This window comes from Anas acuta, chromosome 5, assembly GCF_963932015.1.
Source record: "Anas acuta chromosome 5, bAnaAcu1.1, whole genome shotgun sequence".
Classification (NCBI taxonomy): Eukaryota; Metazoa; Chordata; class Aves; order Anseriformes; family Anatidae; genus Anas; species Anas acuta.
In genome coordinates, this window is record NC_088983.1 from 30377224 (window position 1) to 30398631 (window position 21408).

Genomic DNA, 21408 nt, shown 5'->3' on the forward strand with positions numbered 1-21408 from the left:
TTTTTTTTACCAGCTAAAGATTAGAAAGGCAACCTGGGAAGAACTTTATGAGATGGGACAAAGCTGTACTCCTGTGTCACACAGTCAGTGGGAAATGAATCTTGGTCTGCTGGCTAGAGGACCATGTTTCATAGTCAACCAGCTGTAACGCTCTATGTGTGTTCACCAGAAATGTGCCTGTTCTTTGGCATTAAAAGATCTCTTGTCATCATTTTCATGCTGAAAGCAACAGCTGTTATTTCTTCTTGCTGCTCAAGACAACAGTGGTAATGCATTCTCAGACCACAAAGGGTCAAAAGGGCTTCGGTTCCTGAAAATCTTATCAGACAAAGTAACTAATGCATCCCTGACTGAGTAAGGTCAATAAATGGCCTAATCCAAGAGCAGCTCATGAGCAGGCATTTAGGAACAAAGTAGAGATTTACCAGTTCTTCTGTCCCCTTGCTCATCAGTTTATTGGAGAGCACTGCATCTTCCATTACCACCGCTGCAGAAATGGAGAGGTATAGACAGTTCTGAGAAGATCTCTCAATTCCTCTGACTCACCAGGAAAAACTACCTGTCAGAGGAACGCTTCCTCTCCATCACCCTCCCCAGAGCATCCTTCACCTCCTTGTTCCTCAGGCTGTAGATGAGGGGGTTCAGCATAGGGGTGACTACAGTGTAGAACACAGAGGCCACCTTGTCCAGGTCCTGGGAATGCCTGGAGCTGGGCCGTGAGTACATGGATGCAGCAGATCCATAGAAGAGGGTCACAGCAGCCAGGTGGGACGCACATGTGGAGAAGGCTTTGCGTTTGCCGGCAGCTGAGGGCATCCTGAGGACAGTGGCCAGGATGTAGGTGTAGGAGATGAGGATGGTCAGACTGGTGACGAACAGGTTGAATCCCACCACAACGAACATCACGACTTCGTTGATGGTGGGATCTGTGCAAGAGATGGCATACAGCGGGGGCCCCTCACAGTAGAAGTGATTGATGACCTTGGAGCCGCAGAAGGACAGCCGAAGTGCCACCCCTGTGTGAATGGTGGCATTCAGAACCCCAGCAAGGTATGAGCCAGCGACCAGCCGTGCACAAACCCTGCTGGACATGGAGATCACGTAGAGCAGAGGGCTGCAGATGGCCACGTAGCGGTCATAGGCCATCACGGCCAAGAGGTAGCACTCAGTGGTGGCAAAGACAGCGTAGAAATAAAATTGTGCAAGGCACGCAGAAAAAAATAATAAAATTGTGCGTAGAAATAAAATTGTGCAAGGCACGCAGAGTGAGAAATGACCTTCCTTGATGCCAGGAGGTCTGAGAGCAGTCTGGGGGTGATTGAGGAAGAATAGCAGATGTCAAGGAAGGACAAGCTGCTCAGGAAGAAATATATGGGAGTGTGGAGTTGGGAGTCCAGCCTGATCAACACAATCATCACCAGATTGCCTAGCAAAGTGACCATGTAGATCACCAAGAAGACCATAAAGAGGACAGCCTGGACATCCCTGCGCTCTGAGAATCCCGAGAGCACAAATTCATCATTGGGGGTGTGATTTCCCCTGGCCGACATCATAACAGTCACTGTAGGAAAGCAGAGATGCAAAGAAACACAAAGTCAGCATACTCATTCCTTCTACCCCCCTTAGATAAATGTTAGAGGTGTGCCTTTTTATCAGGGAACATAAGGTGTGGAGGCAGCAACCATAGAATTGTACATGAATATGTAGAACATATTCAATGTTTGTCTCAAAATACATTTTAAAGTAAACAAGGTGCATGTTGGAATGCATTTCTAACGGTTTTATTCTGTTCCTAATTTGGTTTGATAAAGTCATTTCACACATAGGAAAGTTTATTCTATTTTCTGAAGATTTTGAGAAGTTTATAACTCAGGTCCAATGAGGTAGCCCCAGAAATTTATTCTGACATTAGAAATTCAAGTCTGATTTGTTTATATTTCAATTTTATTTTATTTTATTTGGTCTCAGAAGAGGAAAAACATTGGTGAGAGATAGAGATATTTTTAGAGGTTTTATCTTAGGAAAGCCAGAATATGTCACAATAAAATTCTAATTTCTTCCCTTCCTTCCTGTGAAGAAGGTGGGAGCAACTCTGAATTGTTTGAAAGTGGAAGTTTAGTGTAAATATCGACACACATGCACTTTAAATAGACCATTTCTATAATTCTTGTGACATCACTAAATTGAGAAAGGTAAAGGAAAGAATTTTTTAAAATCGCTACCAGTGGAAACCCCAGCAACACTACAGTGCCATTGCTAAGTGGGGGAAGTAAGCTTCTGATAGTGCAGTTTAAAAAAATAATAACACCTCTTCCCAAAAGAGAAGTTAGAAGCGGTTTCAGTTACACAAGACATCAAACTATACCCTTGGAAAGGATCCTTCAGCACGTGGAAATCTCAATGCACACACCCTTATCTGACCCATACATGTGTCTCTTAAATCTGGACTTAGTGAGACCAGGACTTCACAGCTAGTTATATTCCTTTCCAGGAATTCAAAACCAGCTACAGAAGCTTTCACACCACCCTAAAGCAATCTGAGGTTTTCCCTACCACCCAGGCAGTGCTGTTACACGGTGAGTTTCGAGCACAGTAATGAGTAGAAGCTCGCCAGGCTGTGCAGCTCCAGCACCCTCAGCTCAGAAAAGCAGCTTCTGGGTTCCTCAGTTTCACCTGAGAGATCCTGACCTCGGGCGAGTGTTTTGTGTGCTTCAGTCCACCCTTCCTAACAGCGCAGCTCTTGGCAGCACTTTCAGGCTGATGCTGGGAGATGCTCGTAACTCACCTGTTTGCTCACACCTCAGGACCCTTTTCAGTTTACGGGCGACAGAGAGGCGAGACTAGTTGTCTTCTAGACCCAAACTTGGTGTGAGAAATAAGCCCCACTTTCTCCCTGTGTTCGTGCTAAAGGCAAGAATGATTTGTCAGCCGTAAAGGGCATCAACCCTTGACCAAGAAAAGCTGCTGTTTATATGATTCTTCCATTAAAAAGTTTTGTCAAACGCCCCCCTTCCCTCCCAGCATGTTTTGTCATACAAGAAATTTCTCTTGGGAGTTGATGACTTTGGAAACAGCTCCTTACGGAGGAGACATGCACTGATAAGTAAACACAATTAGCTTCAGCACGTTAACTGCAAGCCTGAGAGGTTTTCCTTCTTCTTTTTATGTGTGATTTGTATCTCGAAATTGTGGAGAATTTAAAAGAATTGATGTAAAACAGAGATTCAAGGATTAGGCAATAGCTCAGCTTTTGGAGAAGTGTCACAAACACTAGCTGGGGCACAGGGGGGGGAGAAGGGGAGGAAAACCATTCAAAAACTCTTCTGCCACAGTTTGTTTTAACGTTATATAGGATATCCTGTTATTAAAAACCCAGAGAGCTGGACCCAGGCATAGAGTCACAGCTGGATTTATGGGGAGAAGTTTGCCTTTAACTGATTTTAAAAGAACAGAATGGTAATAGCATTTGCCATTAGGTCTTCTAGGAAGTATTTCATATCATCCATGGAAAATTTATTCGGGAAGTTAATATCTGATCTTTGTGACCTTTGTGTTAAAGCAAAAGCATGGTGCTGATACTGACTATCTTCATCCATTTTGCTTTTCTGTTCTTTCCAGAAACTCCTTTGCATGTTGAGCAACACGTACAGCTGAATTATAAATCATTGACTAAAAGCTGGTTTCTCTTTCTCCCTTTGAGGGCATTTTTGAAGGACTCTGGAACATCAGCGTGGGGATCTGATGCTTTCCCTTGTGCTTAAGTATACCCTTCAGAATAGCCTGATTGTGATTGCTCTGGACAAAATCTGCATTTGCCATGGCTACATGTCAGCCCATCGTCCTCAGCTGCCAAGCAGCAAGTGGAAAAAACATATATTCCAGAAAAATTCATCTCGCCATGATGGGCATGTTAAAAATAGACCAGATGAATCAAGGTCCCCAGATGCTTAGTCGTCTCTGAAAGGGGAACCAGTGGTGACTAACCCAGATATGAAAGCCTACAATTAGAATTGATGACTGCTGGACTGAGATGACTCAAACCCTGTCTCTGAAACCTGGAAACTGAAATAATTATTAAGCTGCAGCTGGGATGGAAAATAATCTCTGCCTGGACTACCCGTGGACAAGCCAAACAAAATAATAAATCAGGTACATTTTACTAAAGCAAAACCCGAGGCAACTACTTAGAAAAATTTAAACCAAAGTGACAAAAAGCATTGTCCCTCCCCATGAAATATTTTTTATTTAGCTTGTCTCCTGCTCTCAGCCACCTCTTTTAGCCGCCAGAATTCAAATATTATTGTGATTTAGCATAAATCCTCCTCAGCAAAAAGTATTGGATGTGCAGATTCTAGCAATGCTTATAAATTCATTTCCTATGAAAGTGTCACAAACAATGGAAGTGTTTCTAGGGCTGTTTTTCTTCATTCTATCAGATATCATAATTATGGGTAATTCCTTCTTCACGGGACCTCATCGTGGGGTTCAGTCACAATTCACACAGTGTTCAGCACAAGGCAGAAGGTCTTCTGAAGAGATATGCAGGAATGTGCAGTGCCCTCATTGCACCAGGTGTCCGATTTACTTGTTCTGCTGCCTCAGCCCCGTCAGGTGACAGCTGTTTGAGTGTGGCTGGAGGGAGACTGGTGGTGATTTGCACAGGAGAGGAGCTTCCTCACAGCTCTTCTGAGGGCAATCCTCACCTTCACATTCCTCAGGCTGTAGATGAAAGGGTTGAGCATGGGAATCACCACAGTGTAGAAGACCGAGGCTGTTTTCCTTTCCTCTTCTGCATGACTGGAGAGGGGGTGGAGGTACAGGAAAGCTGCAGAGCTATAGAAGAGGGCAACAGCCATCAGATGGGAGGTGCAGGTGGAGCAGGCCTTGTGCCTGCCCTCCCCAGAGCGGGTGCTCCAGACAGTGAGCAGGATGAAGGCATAGGAGGTGAGGATGGCCAGGCCCGTGGTGGTGATGATGAAGGTGGCACACAGGACCATCACCACCTCATTGAGCTGGGTTTCAGAACACGAGAGCGGCAGGAGTGGTGGGATTTCACAGTAGAAGTGATTGACAACGTTTGGGCCGCAGAAGGACAGTCGGAGGAGACTGGTGGTGTGCACCAAGGCGTTCAAGCCACCAGCGGTGTAGGAGCCCACCACCAGCCGGGTACGGACCCTGTGGGACATGACAACCACGTAGTGCAGAGGCTGACGGATGGCCACGTAGCGGTCGTATGCCATGATGGCCAGGAGGATGGCATCCGTGGTGATGAAGACCATGCAGAAGAAAAACTGTGTGATGCAGCCATTGAAAGAAATGACGTTCCTACCAGTGAGGAGGCCCGACAGGAGCTTTGGAGTCACAGATGAAGAATAGCAGATGTCCAGAAAGGAGAGGTGGCTGAGGAAGAAGTACATAGAGGTGTGAAGCTGCGGGTCAGTCCTGATGAGGACAATCATTCCCAGGTTCCCCACCAGAGTGGTGATGTAGATGAGTAAGAAAATTATGAAGAGCAGCTCCTGCAGGTGGGTGAAGCCCAAGAGGACAAACTCTGTCACACCTGAGTGGTTTCCCCCAGTCATGCTCCCGGTTCTGGCACAGAGGATATGGAGAGAAACACAGAGCAGAGGTGAAATCATTTCTCCAGCTTGCAGGATTACACAGTGCCTGAGGCTAAAGCAGGATTTGGTGTTTCCTGGGTGAATAGACATGCTTATTTGGAGAAAAAAAAATAACAGCTACCCTCAATGGACAGATTGATGATCAAAAAGCAGTACCCAGCAGGTTACTCCTGGAAAAAAATAAAAATGGAAAAAAAAAATAAATAAATCTTAAAGCTGGAGCCTGTGCCCTGGCCAGCACACTGAAAAGAATTGATCTTGGAAAAGATCTTGCCAATGACCTCTTCTCAAGAACAATCCGGTTTCTTTCCAATGGGTATGGAAATATGATTTAATTTCCCCTAGGGGGAAGTTTCTTATTTATGGAGAAATAAATGCACTTTAATTTGCCACTTCAATTAAATAGATTACAGACCACGTTAGAGTGATTTTCTGACTCTCTAGTGATGTGTTTGGATCAATTATAGTGAGACTAGCATACCTGTTTGCAATTCTACGTATTTATAGCTTCAAGAGAAAACCTTTCGCTTCTAATTGGAATTATAAACCAACGACATGAATGTGAACATCTCTCATAAGGTGTGTCTCTCAAAAGGTCAGTGAGTAGGGCTAAATCATTGGCTCCCCTTGGTTGCAGCTCTAGATTCGTAAATGCATTAGGTAGCCAGCAGGAAAAGATGCTGTATTGCATATACACACGTATATATACATTAAAAAACAAACAAGCAAGCAACAACAAAAAAAACCATAGTTTTTCACACAGGGTGGAGAATCCATCTTTTCCATTGTTTGCTTGTTCTTACATATAATATTTTTCCAACCTAAATTATTCTATATTTCTATGATTCTTGTGCCCCTTGGGTCTACTAATACAAGGAATTTTTATCCAACATTTGAATTCAGAATTAGGATTAGAGTTCAGACGTCCTGGGGTATGGGATTTTTCCTTCAGGGGGGACCTTAACTTCACAACATTGCTTGGTGACAGGGTTTCTGCTTCTGCAGGGCAGTGGGCACACTGGTTAAGAAAACCCTGTTTTCCAGGATTCCATTTTTTTTTTGATCTTTTTCGCAAGTGGTCTCACTCACACTTGTCTCAGCTTTCTGTTCCCAACCCAGTGAACACAAACACAGCTCTTTGTGGTTACTTGTGCCCATAGCTGCCCTTTGGAGCTCAGGGTTGGGTTTCTCTTCTCTGCTTGAGGAATCGGGGCTTGCTGTGAGCTGCTTGCTGTGATCTTCTAAATACCATCTGTGCTCTGCTCCTTCTGGGCTTGCTCAGGCTGCACTCACCCAATGGTACTGTGTAGAGGTGCTACTGAACATGTATTGTCCTCTTTCTCCCCTTCTTTCTCCATCTCTTTGTTGCATTTTTTAAAATCACATTAATTTGCCTTGATATGCTGGAGTTTCTGCAGTTTTCTTCTATTGCCATGAAACCACGCCCGGACAAGACCTCACCAGCTGGGTGATGACAGAGGATCCTTCGGGGAATGTACAGAGCTTTCGAATGGCTGCCAGAGACGCTCAGCCTCGTGTCATCCAGCACAAACCTGGATTTACAAATTCACACACAAAAAAATCACCTTTTCTGGTCCACAGCATCTTGAGTCATTCTCAGGAATGTCCTCACCGCTCCTTGGGCTGAAGGTGCCATACAAGATCCATCAGCCTGTCTGACACCAGAACAGTGTCCCCATCACAGCCCTGGCACGCCTGGGAGATTTAAGCTTTATCCCACACCCACAGGACAAATTACCAAAGTTTCTTTGCAACACCTGAAAAACACTGAGCTCTCCCCAAAGAGTCTGGGTTAAACACAGAGATTTCTCACTGGGGTTTATGTTTTAGGGATGGGACCCGCAAAGCACATCAGAAATGATGCACATGGGGCCCAAGCAACTCAACTTAAACACACAGCTTTGTTGCGAGGAACAAAGCACAAAGCAATGTGGTTTTGCTGAAGATTTAAATTTGAGAGATTTTGTTTTTCTCCCACATTCCTGGAAAATAACATTTAATAACTCTAAATAATAGATTACTTTAAGGAAATCATTGTCTTATCTTGCAGTGGTCAGATTAATTTTCTTTTGTACTAGATATCTGCCTACAGCAGATGTGGATATATTAAAGAAATATATATATTATATGTATATATATATATATATATATCTTTCTGCTGGCCACACACCTTGGCATTCAGAGTCACTTTGTGTGACTTCTTCTGTTCTTATTCATGGTAAAATTAAAAATAAAATTATTTATTTAAAAATGAGATAACTGCTTTTCACATTATCCACTACAGATTATCTTTACATACTCTATTCTATTCTATTCTATTCTATTCTATTCTATTCTATTCTATTCTATTCTATTCTATTCTATTCTATTCTATTCTATTCTATTCTATTCCATTCCATTCCATTCCATTCCATTCCATTCCATTCCATTCCATTCCATTCCATTTATATTTAATCTACACATATTTGAATAAAATCCTCTTGAGAGAGAAATGGGTCTTGCTACTTCTTCCCTTCTCACGTACTTCTTTAAATAATCCTCCATCAGCCCACCAACTTGCCCTCCATTTTCTAACACAACTTCCTTCTGCAGGAAGATTTCCGTTCTCCCATCTCCCTTCTTGAAGCAGCCCTTGGCTCCTTGATGCTGAGGCTGCAGGTTTGTAGTAGAAAGTCCCTCGACCCGGGGCACTGCAGTGCTGGTGGATGTCTTTGCCGCAAGGACACATTGATGGCCCCCACAACCCTACCATGGCCAGTACCTGGCATTTTCTGTCATTGAGTTTTGGGTGATTTCAATCTACCCATTTGGGATGCCACCCTGGACAGCAAGGAATAAAACCAATGGGAAGGACAGAGGAGTTGGAAAGAAAGGTGCCATCTTAACATGCTGTCTGTTATCGCCTGCTTTTGTTTCAATTCCGTTCACTTTCAGACATTTTGTGTGTGTTCTGAAACCACAGGAGAAAGCAAAGTGCTTAGAGTTGACTTATCTGTGAGCTTCTCTCCCTTCAGAAGTTTGCCTCCAGCAGCAGGAGTTGCATCAGCTGGGCACTTCCCAGTGCCTTGAAACTGCACGAAGAAAGATGGAAACATCCCAGATTACTGGGAGGAATACCCGCTCCAAGGAGGTTGAAGAGATGATGCCATCCCCATTTAGAGGCATTTGGGTAATTGCACATGTCCTTGGGAAGAGAATAAAACATGGAGCTTCACTATCTTTTGTTTGCTTTTGGTGTTCTGTCCACGAGCAGCACAGAAGCTCCACTGCTGGAGCTGAGAGCCTGAGACAGAAGCAGCTGCATATCTCTGAAAAGGTTTGAAAAGAGGTGGGTGAAGGTATCTTGTCACAAAATAGGGATTCCTCTTTTGCTTTGTGAGTCCTGCAGTTTTTCCACCTTTCAGCTGAGACCTTTCTTTTCTTAATAATAAAAACATTGAATAAAAGCACAGAAATAGCAAAAGTGGAACGTTAATTATGTTATTAGTTTCCAGCAGAGTAGGTTTTGTCCATATATCTCCATTGCAAATACTGGAAGTTCAGGAACACAGCCAAATGTTGGCAGGACTGAGACTGGTTTGGTTTGAGAGGAGGGCAGGCAAGAGCAGAAGAGAACACTTCAGTTTTACTTTCAGTTTTGTTTGATATATAATATCTGCTGGGGCAACTTTAAAACAATTCATCCAAATGTAATGGAGATGTGTTGATTTCTGACTCAGGATGAAGAGCAGCAGACCCCAACGCATGAGGAACTGATGTGGTGTGAGGCTTCTATGCTGCAGGGGCAGCTCCAGCACTTGGTGCTTGCAGTCTGAACCCCATCAGCCTCCTTTCTTTGCTTGTTTTACAACTCCCTTTGAAAAGCCATTTTGCATCCTGTACTCCATAATTCAAGCCTCCCCAGGATGGATGCATGCAGACTGAAAAGCAGGGTATTTCTGACCACTGTAAAAATGGGGTTCTGAAAGGGTTCCCAGCAAGCAGCCAGAGCAAAAGCCATCCCGTGTAAGACAGCACAAGGCAGAGATCTGGCACCACTTACCAGGAATGGGCCAAGCAGGGATTTAATTACTAAAACACAAGAGGGCCTCCATCAGCCTCCATCAGAAAGGAGCCCTGGGGTTTGGAGGCTTTGGCATCACCCTCCCTGGAGGGAGCCCCCCAAAAGCCAGGCACAATGCAGTGCTGGGAGATGAGCACAGCCAGCCATTCGGGGTGAGGGAATGGGCCACCCTAGAAGGAGAACTTTAGCACACTTTTATTGATAGAGTGTATTGACAATTTTGTGTAATTGAACACTGTATGTATTTAAATAAACTTCATGTGAACAGTGTTCTCGTTCTCACTGTTATTTCCTCAGATCACATTCAGTTGTCTCGCCAGGCAGCCTCAGAGCACACCTCTCTCTGGAGGAGAAACTGCCCCAGAGTGTGGTGTCCTGCTCAGTCTTGGCTTCCTTCCCATCACCAAGGGCACTTTTAAAAATGTGAGTGACAAAGTGAGACAAGCCTTGCTTGCACTGCGAGCTCCTCACTGCCTCTTCCCTCCCAGACGTCCCCTTCCTAATTCATCACTGTTTCTTACCCTGCTGTGGCTATTGGCATCCTACAGCAAGGTCCCCAAACTCTCTGTTTCAGAAATGGTCATTCCAGGACATCAGCACTTGGTTGTTTCACATCCCAGTCAGTGTTTACCTGCTCTCTACTTATCCATAAATTTTCTGGACTGTTTGTGATGAGCATGTAACACAGAAACCAAAATGAATTCATTGCCTTTGAAAAATGTGTATACAAACATGTACACACCTATATTATGAGATGTTGGGGTCCTTTTTAATGATATTGGCTCACATAGTGGGAGATATTGTTATATTTTAAAGCTATAGGCAAACAGTCTGTGATTTGTTCCACACTTGAAGGAAAAAATTAAATAAAAAAAAATAAAAAAAAATAAAAATAATAATAAAAAAAAAAACAACCACCACCACAAGAGGAGACAGTGCTAGATGTGGTTAAAATTGTGCAGACTGTGGTGAAAGAGAAGACGGAGGAGCAGGCTAATGGTGATGGAGGGAGATCATGAGCTCTGTAACACCTGATTTCTCCCCTGCTTTCCAGCAAGACAGCTCTGCTCACCCAGTCCAATCTGAAGGTTTAAAGCAAGGGAGGTTCATTGGCAACACTCTATACTGCTGCTGCCACAGAATTCCCCTCATTTATGTCATAACAAGGAATTAAGGGCCATGAAGCATGAGACAAGCTGTAAGAGGAAATGCTCTTCCTTTTTTTTTTTTTTTTTTTTTTTTTTTTGACACTGATTCCACCCATGGTTAATCCAGGATGGACACTAAGGTTATGAGCAGTCAAACCACCAGCAGTTGAATTACACTCCATCAAATGCTGGGCACAGTGCATGTGCACTGAACTCCTCTAGGTACACATAGGGGCTCCTGTGCATGCAAGAGAGAAAACAGAGGAGAAAGCATCTGTAAAAATAAATAAATAAATAAACAGAATTTATCTGTGTTTTGTTACTAAACTAAAATGAGAAGACTGGATTTTTTTCCCTTCCTTTTCAGAAAAAAAAAAAAAAAAAAAAGTGTATTTTTTTCACTACAAGCAACTGATGGTTGCTGCTACAAAGAGTATTCAGAAGTGAGATGTCTGGTGTCCATGAAAGTAGAAAAAAAAAACAAACAGTGGTGTGATTTGTTCTGTGTAGAGAAAAGCAGTTGATTTCAGATGGGGTTATGAGTGATCATACTGGTAAACCTGGACAGATTTTGCCTAAATATGCACATTTTCAATTTGGCTTGCTGACAAATAGTCTGGCATAACCACATTACTATCCAAGCTATGGTACTATTTATGGTTTTTAAGTCACAAAACTTCTGGCATTCATGCGAACCTCCCAAAACCTCCCATTTTCCTATGGGCTAATCCTCACTCTAGTAAAGTTTGTGCCTAGCCTAAATCATTCATGTAGGCTTTTTTAATAACTATCAGAAAGAAACAAGAGGCTGCAGAGTGACTCCTCCTAAACTCATCGTGTTCAGCTGCCCAGAAGTATTTGTAAATACTGATTAATTTATTGGTGGAGTTGCTCTGGTGACACCAAATTTTTCAGATCTGTGAGACAAATATTAACAGGCCTGCAGACAAATTGCACAATTTGCTGTAGCAAACACACACATACAAAATAAATAAATAAATAGATAGATAAATACATAATAAATAAATAAATTGGAGGCCAATCTGCTACTGTAAATGCCAAACACACTGGTCACATAACTTACAACCTCATTTATTTACACTCTTCATGTTCTTTTCCTGGCTCTGAGTCTCCTCAAAGCCTCCTTCACCTCCTGGTTCCTCAGGCTGTAGATCAGGGGGTTCAGCATGGGGGTCACCACGGTGTAGAGCACTGCAACCCACTTGTCTTCTTCTCTCGACTTGAGCGAACTTGGCTTTAAATAAACAAAGAGGCCATTCCCGTAGAAAATGCTGACGGTGGTGAGGTGGGAGGCGCAGGTGGAGAAGGCTTTGCACTTGCCCTCGGCTGAGCGGATGCTCAGGATGGTGGAGACGATGGCGATGTAGGAGACCAGCACAATGAGGCTGCTGGAGACGCCGAATAAAAATGTCGGAACCGTCATGATAAGAGAAGTGATAGTACTGTCGGATGAGGAGAGAGAGGCCAGCAGAGAGAGGTCACAGAAGAACAGGTTGACCACGACGGAGCCACAGAAGGACAGGTTAAGCATGCCGATGGTCTGCCCCGTGCCATTCAGCAGCCCAGCCAGGTAGGAGCCACCCACCAGCTGGACACAGAGCCTCGGGGACATAAGGACCGAGTAGTGCAGCGGGTGACTAATGGCCATGTAGCGGTCATAGGCCATCGTGGCCAGCAGGAAGCACTCGGTGACCAGGAAGATGCTGAACACAAAAACCTGGGTGACACATCCCACGTAGGAGAGGGGCTTCTGCCTGACCAAGTCAGACAACAGCTTGGGGGTGACAACTGTGGAGTAGAGGAGGTCTACTAAAGCCAGATTGCCCAGGAAATAATACATGGGGGAGTGGAGCTGAGGGCTGGTCCTGATTAATATGATTATCCCCAGGTTCCCTAGCAAAGTCATGAGATAAACTACCAGAAAGGCCGTGAAAAGGGCGAGCTGAAGCTCTGGATTTCCTGCGAACCCCATTAAGCTGAATTTGACTGTCTGCGTGCAGTTTCTCCCTCGGATTTTCATGAATGAGCGCAGCAGAAGATCCTGAATAAGCTTTTGCAAATTGCTTATGGCTGAACTCATGGAACCAATACTGCAGCCCAAAAAGCCAGACCTGGAGGGGCTGTCACTGGTGGCATCCAGGAAATACAGTCATGAAAGACAGCCTGATCCTAAGAGAGAAAATTACAGCTAGGTTCATCAAAAATGACAAAGGAAAAATAAATAATGGATAAATAAAATCATCACTGCACATGCAAAATCACATACATCGAGAAAATATATGTGATCCATCCCTTAAAGTCCCTCACAGAGGGATCCTGACTTTCCCTCCATTAATAATCTTTAAAAAGAAAAAATATCTAAAAACACCCCACCCTAGGTCATCCTCGGTTTGGAATTTACCTCTATGAATTCTTCTCATCCTAATATTTATCTGTTAGCAATAGAAGTCCCTGTTAAACCTCATGAAAACAGCAAGCGAGGGCAGCATTGCTTCTTCTACTTAATAGAAGAATACTTAATTCTTGCACATCACCAGCCCTGTGAATCGCAGTGTTGTTCAAAATTACACAATTTATCTCTATTCCCACAATGGTCCTTTCTTCCTCCTCCCCCTGTGACTTCTCTGAGACATGCAACTATGAAGCAACTCTGCAAAGGGACTTCTCCAAGAAGCTGCCTTCACCTAATATTGCCTTACGGGATCTGGAGTCATCACTGCTTGGGGACCCAGGGACTTGAGGAGCAGTCCCAGCCCCAGGGAACTCATAATACTTACCTTTAATCTAAGTTGCAATATTAAAAACATTTCTGTGCTAAGGCAAAATGAAGTTGGCTCGGTTTTCCTCTAGCTCTGAGAGAAAAGGGTTGGTGTCCAGGTTCCAGCTCTCCAGGAGCTGTCCAGTTCTTTTTATTCAAAGGAGAATAAATATGTGTCTCTGTTTCTGTGCCTTTGCTTACCCACCAACTTTAGTAAGGACCTCCAGAATGGGGTTCGTTGCACCCCATTTCAGCTTCAGCACAGGTTGAAACCCAAAGCTCAGTGCCTGCTGTTACCTCTCCCATGATCCTTGCAGTGAACATGGCTCTGGCCAACGCAAGCAGCAGGGCTGATGCCTTCCTCAGCTGATGAACGCTGGTGTCTGACCTGGACCCCACCAATGTACTTGACCAAATCTCCCTCAGCCACCAAGGGTGCTGACATACAGAGTCACGGAATCATGGAACAGCTTGGGTTGGAAGGGACCTTAAAGCTCATCTGGGTCCAACCCCCCTGCCACAGGCGGGGATGCCACCCCCCAGACCAGGTTGCTCCAAGCCCCATTCAGCCTGGCCTGAACTTCTAAAATTCAAGGCTGGTGAGCACCAGGCCCCGTGACACATCTCCTCCGGCTGGTTGGTGACACGGTGCTGCTTGATGCTAAGAGCCACGTCCTTTCCATTTGAGGTTATTCCTAGCTCTAATCACCGAGTAAAAAAGGGGAGGTGGACCCTACACCTGAGATAGCAGCATTTGCTCGGGCTTATGTTTAAATCAGATTTAACCTGAACTAAGGTAGCTCCACCTAAAATAGAGAGCTCCAGCGGGTCTCTAAGATCCAGCACCTGCTTTCTGCGGGGGACAATTTCAGAGGCAAGACCCCAAAGACACAATAGCCAGGGTTAAACCACTGTTTGTTGCCTTATTTCTGCCTCCTTAAGTAAAACAAGCTTCAGCTGGAAGCTCATTTGCATCTGAAGCAGGAGGGGCATTTGGGACAGCACAGAGACAAAGCTACAACAGTTTTTGAGGACGGATCCTGCCCAGTCGAGAGGAGAGGCTGCCAAAGCAGCTGGCAGCCCAACAGAGCAGATGCAGGTGCCAGCCCCATCTCTGCTCGCTGCCTGTTTGCCCCCCACTCGTCAGGATTAGGAAGCTCTTTCTGGTTTCCCCAAGGACAGCAGGCAGGGCTTGCAGGATGGGCAAGAAAATGGTGTCATTTGGCTCTGTGAGACAGGGCTCGGCCAGGAAGCCACAAAGAGCCAAGCAGACGTGCTGGAGCCACAGACTTGTGTTTTAGCACACCTAAAGTTCTTGTTTGCATTTAAATTCAGAGGAGGGCGGAGGTGGGACTGGCTGGACACAAAGCCTGGGGGGCATGTTCATTAAATATTGTATTTCCTACACTGCCAAATAACAGCCACCGGTCACAGCAGCAAGACGAGGCATGCCGGGGCCATAAACAAAACATAAAAGTAGTGTGGGGGCTTCTACAAAAAAAAAATCCTTCGCCTAGGTTCAACAGCACCTGGAGGATGGCAGTGGTGGAGCAGCAGGAGCACGGGGGATCGGCAGGGGCTGTGCACCAAGAACTTCACTTTGCCTTGATACCACCAGCAAGCGCCCCACGGGCTTCTCGTTAGGGCCGAGGAAGGAGCTCAGGCTGGGAATTTCTAGGGTGAATTTGCCCCATTGGAAACCCCAGTGAGGTCCCCCCCCCCTCGGCAGGGCGGCTGCAGCGCTGATAAGGCAGGAGAGTGGGAGGGCAAACCCTAGGAGAGAGACACCGAGAGTATGTTTGCTCCACAGTGATGGGAAAGACAGCGATGGGCTGGATTAAAGAGTAACCAGGAGTTATCAAGATTCTCGGGAAACAAAGGAGGACTCAGACCCGCTGCCTCACATGTCCCTGAACGCGTAGGTCAGGGCTACCCGTGTGTCAACAGATCAGCGGGTCACCGCCATCCGGATTTGATTTAATCCAGATAAGCAGCCTCTGCCCTGCCACACCGCCAGCCCAAATTACAATTGCAAATTACTGCATGGCCCTAGGGTATGGCCAGAGCTCCAGTTTGTCACCACGGTCCTTACCGATGGTACGGTATGGTATGGCTGAGGTGAAACCCCAGCTGGAACATTTGGTGTTGTTTTTTTTTTCATGGCAGCGCCTGCTTGTGCATCGTCTGCAGGAAAACAACTGGAGAGGCTTCAGGACGGGCATCGGCACTGGCTCAGGCTCGCGTGGGTGCAAAACTTTGGGTGGTTTGGGGCCTGAAGGAGAAGAGCAGCATGGTTCCCATGAGCTATTGTGGACATTGTACAGTGGGGACCATGCCTTGTCTCCCTGTCCACATGAAGACCAAAGACAAAGGAGTGGAGCAGGGGGCAGGGGCTGTTTTGTGGAACCTACCCTCAGGGGGAGCCCTTGCTGCAGCACACAAATGCTTGGCATGTGTGCCTTCATTCACAGCTGAGGTCACCTGACCGCTGTACTTCTTTTGTTATCTGTTAATCATTGAAGGAGATTTGAGTATAAACAAGGAAAAACATTTCCCACGTAGCATACCAGTTAGCTGCTGTCATCTTTTTTTCTTTCTTGATAAAAGGTGTTTCCGTCCTGAGGCCGGCTCTGCCGGCCCTTAACGACTTTACAACACTTCCTTGAAAGAGAGCTAAATTTCCTGGAACAGGACTCACCTCGTTTGCCCTGATGTGCTGAGCAGAAGGGACAGTCTATGCTGCCCATTGCGAGAAAAACACCTTATTTAACCAAAAAACTGAGCACATCACTCACATCTTTATTCAACTTAGCCATACATGTACAACATACAAGATCTTCTCATTTTTGTGAGTCTCCTCAAGGCCTCCTTCACCTCCTGGTTCCTCAGGCTGTAGATCAGGGGGTTCAGCATGGGGGTCACCACGGTGTAGAGCACTGCTGCCCGCTTATCGTCCCTGGAGCTGGCCTTTAGGTACATAAAGATTGCTGTCCCGTAGAAGATGCTCACAACAGCCAGGTGGGAGGCGCAGGTGGAGAAGGCTTTGCACTTGCCCTCGGCTGAGCGGATGCTCAGGATGGTGGAGATGATGGTGATGTAGGAGAGCAGCACAAGGAGGCCGCTGGAGACGCCGAAAAGAGATGCTAAAGTCCTTAGCATGATTTGGTTGAGGGTGGTGTCAGAGGTCGAGAGTGATATCAGAGGGGAGATGTCACAGAAGAAGTGGTCGATGACGTGGGAGCTGCAGAAGGATAAACGCAACATGCCAATGGTCTGCCCCACGCCGTTTGTCAGCCCCAGGAGGTACGAGCAGGTCACCAGCTGGAAACAGCATTTTGGGGACATGGTGACCGAGTACAGCAGGGGATGGCAAATGGCCATATAGCGGTCGTACGCCATCATGGCCAGCAGGAAGCCTTCAGTCACCCCCAGAATGTCGAAAATGAAGACCTGAGCTACACACCCAGCATAAGTAACGAGCTTCTTCTCAGACAGAAAGTCAGCCAGCAGCTTGGGGGTGATAGCAGTGGAGGAACAGAGGTCTACAAAGGCCAGATTGCCCAGGAAATAATACATGGGGGTGTGGAGCCGTGGGCTGGCCGCGATTAATGCGAGCATCCCCAGGTTCGCCAGGATGGTGACAATATAGATGAGCAGAAACAGCAGGAAGAGGGCAGCCTGAGCCCCGGGGTCGTCGGTGAGCCCCGTTAGCCTGAACGCGGTCACCGGGGTGCAGTTACATCCTGCCATTAGCTCGACACGCACCTTCTGTGTGAAGCACGATCGTGACCTCCTTGCTGGCAGCTTCTTCTGCTACAGGCAGGGATCTCCCAGGCAAAACGCCCTCTCCCCAGTGGGCCCTGTTTGGAGACAAGACCTAAAGGAAGATTTCAGGCATGGATCAATTAGAGAAACACCACTTGCTGAGAAACGTATCACTGAAACGGTAACACGAATGGGGTACTGCAAAATCCAAACTCTGCTCGAGCTGCACTCACTCTGAGGCCATCCCACTCGAGCTGAAACAGGGACAAATGCAGAGAAAGGCAGAGAAACGCAGTGATCTTACAGCGTGGCACCAATTATTCGCCCTTCTCTTAGGCACATGCCACCCACCTGCTTCTTCCTTCTTTTCTGGGATTTCTTCTTAACTGTGAGCCCTGGAGACACAGAGGTTTCTCTTGGCTTCCTCTTTTAGTTATCTTTTTTTTTTTTTTTTCCTGGTTCTCTTGTCTGTTTTTAGAGAAATTGGGATTTTTCTAGAGAAATAGGCAACCCCAAAAGCTGAACAATCTCTCCTTGAAAATAGTTTTTGGGGAAAAAAAACTCACTCTTTGGACCTGTCCCCTGCCTTAGGGAGTGAGCTCCCTGAGTGTTCTTTACAGGAAAGCTTCTGGTCCTCATCCAGGAGCCCTTCCTGGCCAGCAGGCAGAGGAAACCTCCCGAGCATGCCCCCCGCTCTCCCATGGAAAGCAAAAGCAAGGCTCAAATACGATGCTTTGCCCAGCTGAGCCACACCAGCAGTGCCCACACCCTCCCTGTCCCACAGCCACGGACGCTCACAGCGCAGGTGCCTGGCGGTGAGGGACACAAAACCCACGTGCGTGTCCTTATCGCTTGCCCTCTCTGAGCTCTTTCCTTCTTGCAAGACAAAACTGGGCCAGATGGGTGCCACGAGGCTCACTCACATTTCGGAGGTGTCTCCTTCTGCTTCCCTGGCGAGGAGCTCGGGGATGGGCACAAAGACATGCCTGCCCGAGGCTCTGCGGGGCAGCTAGATATCTAACCACCATCAGGGAACGCCCCCACCACCACGTCACCCGGGGATTTGGGGGCTGAGAGCCTCCTGGAGGCTCAGGAGAGGGGCGAAGCCCAAAGCGGGTCATTATCCTTTCTCTGCGCACCTTGGCTTGGAGAAGCAGCGTACCCAGAGGAGATGACAAGATCAAGGGGGCTTCGGGCTCTTGTTAGAGCAAACCCCAGACCACCACGTTGCCGGCCACATCCGCTGCTTGAACACCCCAAAGGTCACAACAGCCTCACCAGTGCACAGTTTGATGGTATCACCACGGGGAGCTGGGCACGGGCAACAAAACGCCTCTCCACCTATCTCCAGCTCCTCGTATGCAGGCCAATAGCTTGCAAATTTGGCTACGAGGAGGCAGTGGGAGAGTGCCAGAGTGCCAGCAAAATTGCTGCATTGATGGCCCCAAAATAGGAGGCTTGCAGCCCTGGGAAGGGAGAAGTGAAACTGAATGATGCTGACGCCCCGAAGCAGCCACTTTCACAAGCTTTGTGGGTTTTTTAAGCCAACCACCCCATTTTCTGACACCTGGAGGCCTCTCTCCCATGGAGCAGCTGCTAAAAGCCAGGTTTGCTGCATGGCGTCCAGCCCTCCCCATCCCAAATCCCCTCGCTGATGGTGACTGGAGAGGTTATCTTGGGCAGGCTTTGCTGAAAACCAAAGGAAAGCGGAAAATTCGGCTGGGGGGGGCTGTGACACTGTGTCTCAGCCGTGCCGAGCCCCAACCTCCACTGTCACATCGCCGCTCACACCTCCTCATCTCCCGCTCGATGCCGGCCCGCGGCTGACAGCAGGAGACGGATGGGGCCGAGCCGGCGCCGCAGGGGATGCAGGAGGAGAGGTGATGGATGGGGGGGGCTCGGAGAGGTGGTGCCCCCCCTCCCCGCTCTGCTCCAGCCCCGCTTCCCAAAACCCGGTGCTGCTGGGGTGCTGACCCCAAAGGTGGGGTCACCGTCACCGCAGCTGTGTTAGTGGCCCCGTGGTATTTGGGGACTCGCCCCCTCCCCCCGTAGCACCGGTCACACCCCCACACCTGCTCCTTCCCCAGCTCTGGGTACCCCCAGACCCAGCTGAGGGTCCCAAAGCCACCGCTGGTCCCTCGTCCATCACCGCCGCATCAAGGCGCGAAGGCAGCGTGGGAGGGGGGGGCCGTGCTCCCACCGCCCCCGAGGCCCCGCTGCTGCTCCAGCCCCCTCGTCTCCACCCCCGAGCAGGGGGATAAAACCCCCTCGGTGTGCTGGGGGGGGCTGCAGTCCAGAGCTGGTGGAGCCGCGGCCGCATCCTGCCCACCCATGACAGGTAAAGCCTACCCATGGCACAGCCGTGCCAGGGTCCCCGCGACGCTCAGCCGAGGGGTGCACGCGGTCTATTCAGGGTGCTGGCTGCCCCACACACGTGTGGTCCAAACCCCATAAATGTGGGGCAGCAGTGGGGTGGGGGATGAAGCCGGGAACCCCCCAGCCCTCCCCATGAATGAGGCTGGGGGTGCGTGGGGTCATTTCCCGAAGGGGCGGCACAGGAATCTCAGCACCCATCGCCCCCCAACCCCGCAGCCTTCCTGGCCACGCCGGGTGAGGGTCCCCCCTCGGGCACCGTCCCCGGGTGGGCGTGCGAGGGGCCGGGGGCCGGCGGCAAGAACCGGCGCGTGTGCCACGCCGCGGCACGGCTGGAGATGGGCAGCCTCTGGGAGGAGTTCAACCGCCTGGGCACCGAGATGATCGTCACCAAGGCGGGCAGGTAGGCGCCGTGGAAGGATGCGGGGGGGGTCCCAGGGCAGGGGGCACCCCCACGGCCTCCCCTTCCCCGCAGGAGGATGTTCCCCACCTTCCAGGTGAAGCTGTCAGGGCTGGACCCGTCGGCCGACTACGTGCTGCTGATGGACTTCGTCCCGCTGGATGACAAGAGATACAGGTGGGGATGGGGATGGGGAGCGATGGGGGCACGGGGGCTGCGTCCTGGTGGTGCTGAGCCCCCCCCCCGGCCCCGCAGGTACGCCTTCCACAGCTCCTCCTGGCTGGTGGCCGGCCGTGCCGACCCGGCAGCCCCCGGCCGTGTCCATTTCCACCCCGACTCGCCCGCCAAGGGGGCCCAGTGGATGCGGCAGATCGTCTCCTTCGACAAGCTCAAGCTCACCAACAACCTCCTGGACGACAACGGCCACGTGAGGACGTGCCGGGGGGGCACACGGTGAAGGGGGGGTGGTGGCGAGGAACGGGGGTGCCCACCGCCCGTCCCCTTTGTCCCCCACCCAGATCATCCTCAACTCCATGCACCGCTACCAGCCCCGCTTCCACGTGGTGCTGGTGGACCCCCGGCGCGACAGCGAGCGCTTCGCCCACGAGAACTTCAAGTCCTTCAGCTTCCCCGAGACCCAATTCATGGCGGTGACGGCTTACCAGAACCACCGGGTGAGCTGGGGGCTGAGGGGGGGAGGAGGAGGAGGACGCACGGGGGTGCCCCCCACCCCCTGACCCCCCCGATCCCCGCAGATCACCCAGCTGAAGATCGCCAGCAACCCCTTCGCCAAGGGTTTTCGGGACGGGGAGCCCGAGCCGTGGTAAGGCCCTGGGTGCTGCCGTGCCGCCACGGTGATGGGCTCTGCGCCGCCTGCCCTCAGCCCTCCCACACCCCCTCTCTCTTGCAGGTGTGGGGGCACGCTGTCCCCCCCCCGGGCTGCTGCGCAGCAGAAAGGTCGTGGGGCTGGGGGCCGCGCTGCCCCCCCACTGCTCCCCCGCGGCCGTGGGGCACTGGCAGCCGTGGCCCCCCCTGGCTTCCCCGCGCCGCCTTTCCAGCCCCTCGCCTACCCCCCCGGTGTCTACGTGGGGGCCAAGCCCCGCGCCGGCCCCTACCCGCTGCCCCCCCTGCGGCCAGCTGGCTTCAGCAGCGCCGCGACCACCTTCGGCTATGGGCAGCAGTGAGGGGGGACCCCCTGCGCCCCCCCCTTGGACCCTCACCCAAGGAGGGGACGGAGG

General features: G+C 49.1%; 5 protein-coding genes across 8 annotated transcripts; 1 reads left to right on the forward strand and 4 right to left on the reverse strand.

Moving 5' to 3' along the window:
- Nucleotides 1-555: 555 nt before the first annotated feature.
- Nucleotides 556-1550, reverse strand: LOC137858106 (olfactory receptor 5AP2-like). The gene is made up of 2 exons (XM_068685568.1): nt 1270-1550; nt 556-1219 (listed from the first exon to the last, which is right to left on the reverse strand). The coding sequence occupies exons 1-2, from the start codon at nt 1548-1550 to the stop codon at nt 556-558; spliced, it is 945 nt and encodes a 314-aa protein (XP_068541669.1).
- A 2073-nt stretch (nt 1551-3623) lies between these two features.
- On the reverse strand, nt 3624-8147 carry LOC137858087 (olfactory receptor 5AR1-like). Its single transcript, XM_068685540.1, has one exon. The coding sequence runs from the start codon at nt 5709-5711 to the stop codon at nt 4608-4610; it is 1104 nt and encodes a 367-aa protein (XP_068541641.1). The 5' UTR covers nt 5712-8147; the 3' UTR covers nt 3624-4607.
- Nucleotides 8148-11803: 3656 nt separating this feature from the next.
- On the reverse strand, nt 11804-13008 carry LOC137858098 (olfactory receptor 5AN6-like). The gene has a single exon (XM_068685557.1). It carries the CDS (start codon nt 12952-12954, stop codon nt 11959-11961), a length of 996 nt encoding a protein of 331 aa, XP_068541658.1. The 5' UTR covers nt 12955-13008; the 3' UTR covers nt 11804-11958.
- Nucleotides 13009-16411: 3403 nt separating this feature from the next.
- On the reverse strand, nt 16412-20342 carry LOC137858102 (olfactory receptor-like protein COR4). Of its 3 annotated transcripts, XM_068685564.1 has the most exons (3): nt 18321-20342; nt 17373-17509; nt 16412-16873 (listed from the first exon to the last, which is right to left on the reverse strand). In XM_068685564.1, exons 1-3 carry the CDS (start codon nt 18516-18518, stop codon nt 16441-16443), a joined length of 768 nt encoding a protein of 255 aa, XP_068541665.1. In that variant the 5' UTR covers nt 18519-20342; the 3' UTR covers nt 16412-16440. The 3 variants fall into 3 exon arrangements, with proteins under 3 accessions (XP_068541665.1, XP_068541663.1, XP_068541664.1); XM_068685562.1 differs by having other exon boundaries at nt 16412-17509; XM_068685563.1 differs by having other exon boundaries at nt 16412-17509; nt 17749-20342.
- TBX10 (T-box transcription factor 10) lies at nt 19653-21354 on the forward strand. Of its 2 annotated transcripts, XM_068685548.1 has the most exons (7): nt 19653-19735; nt 19990-20173; nt 20246-20347; nt 20426-20597; nt 20689-20844; nt 20926-20993; nt 21081-21354. In XM_068685548.1, the coding sequence occupies exons 1-7, from the start codon at nt 19729-19731 to the stop codon at nt 21352-21354; spliced, it is 963 nt and encodes a 320-aa protein (XP_068541649.1). In that variant the 5' UTR covers nt 19653-19728. The 2 variants fall into 2 exon arrangements, with proteins under 2 accessions (XP_068541649.1, XP_068541648.1); XM_068685547.1 differs by having other exon boundaries at nt 20246-20597.
- The last annotated feature ends 54 nt before the right edge of the window (nt 21355-21408 follow it).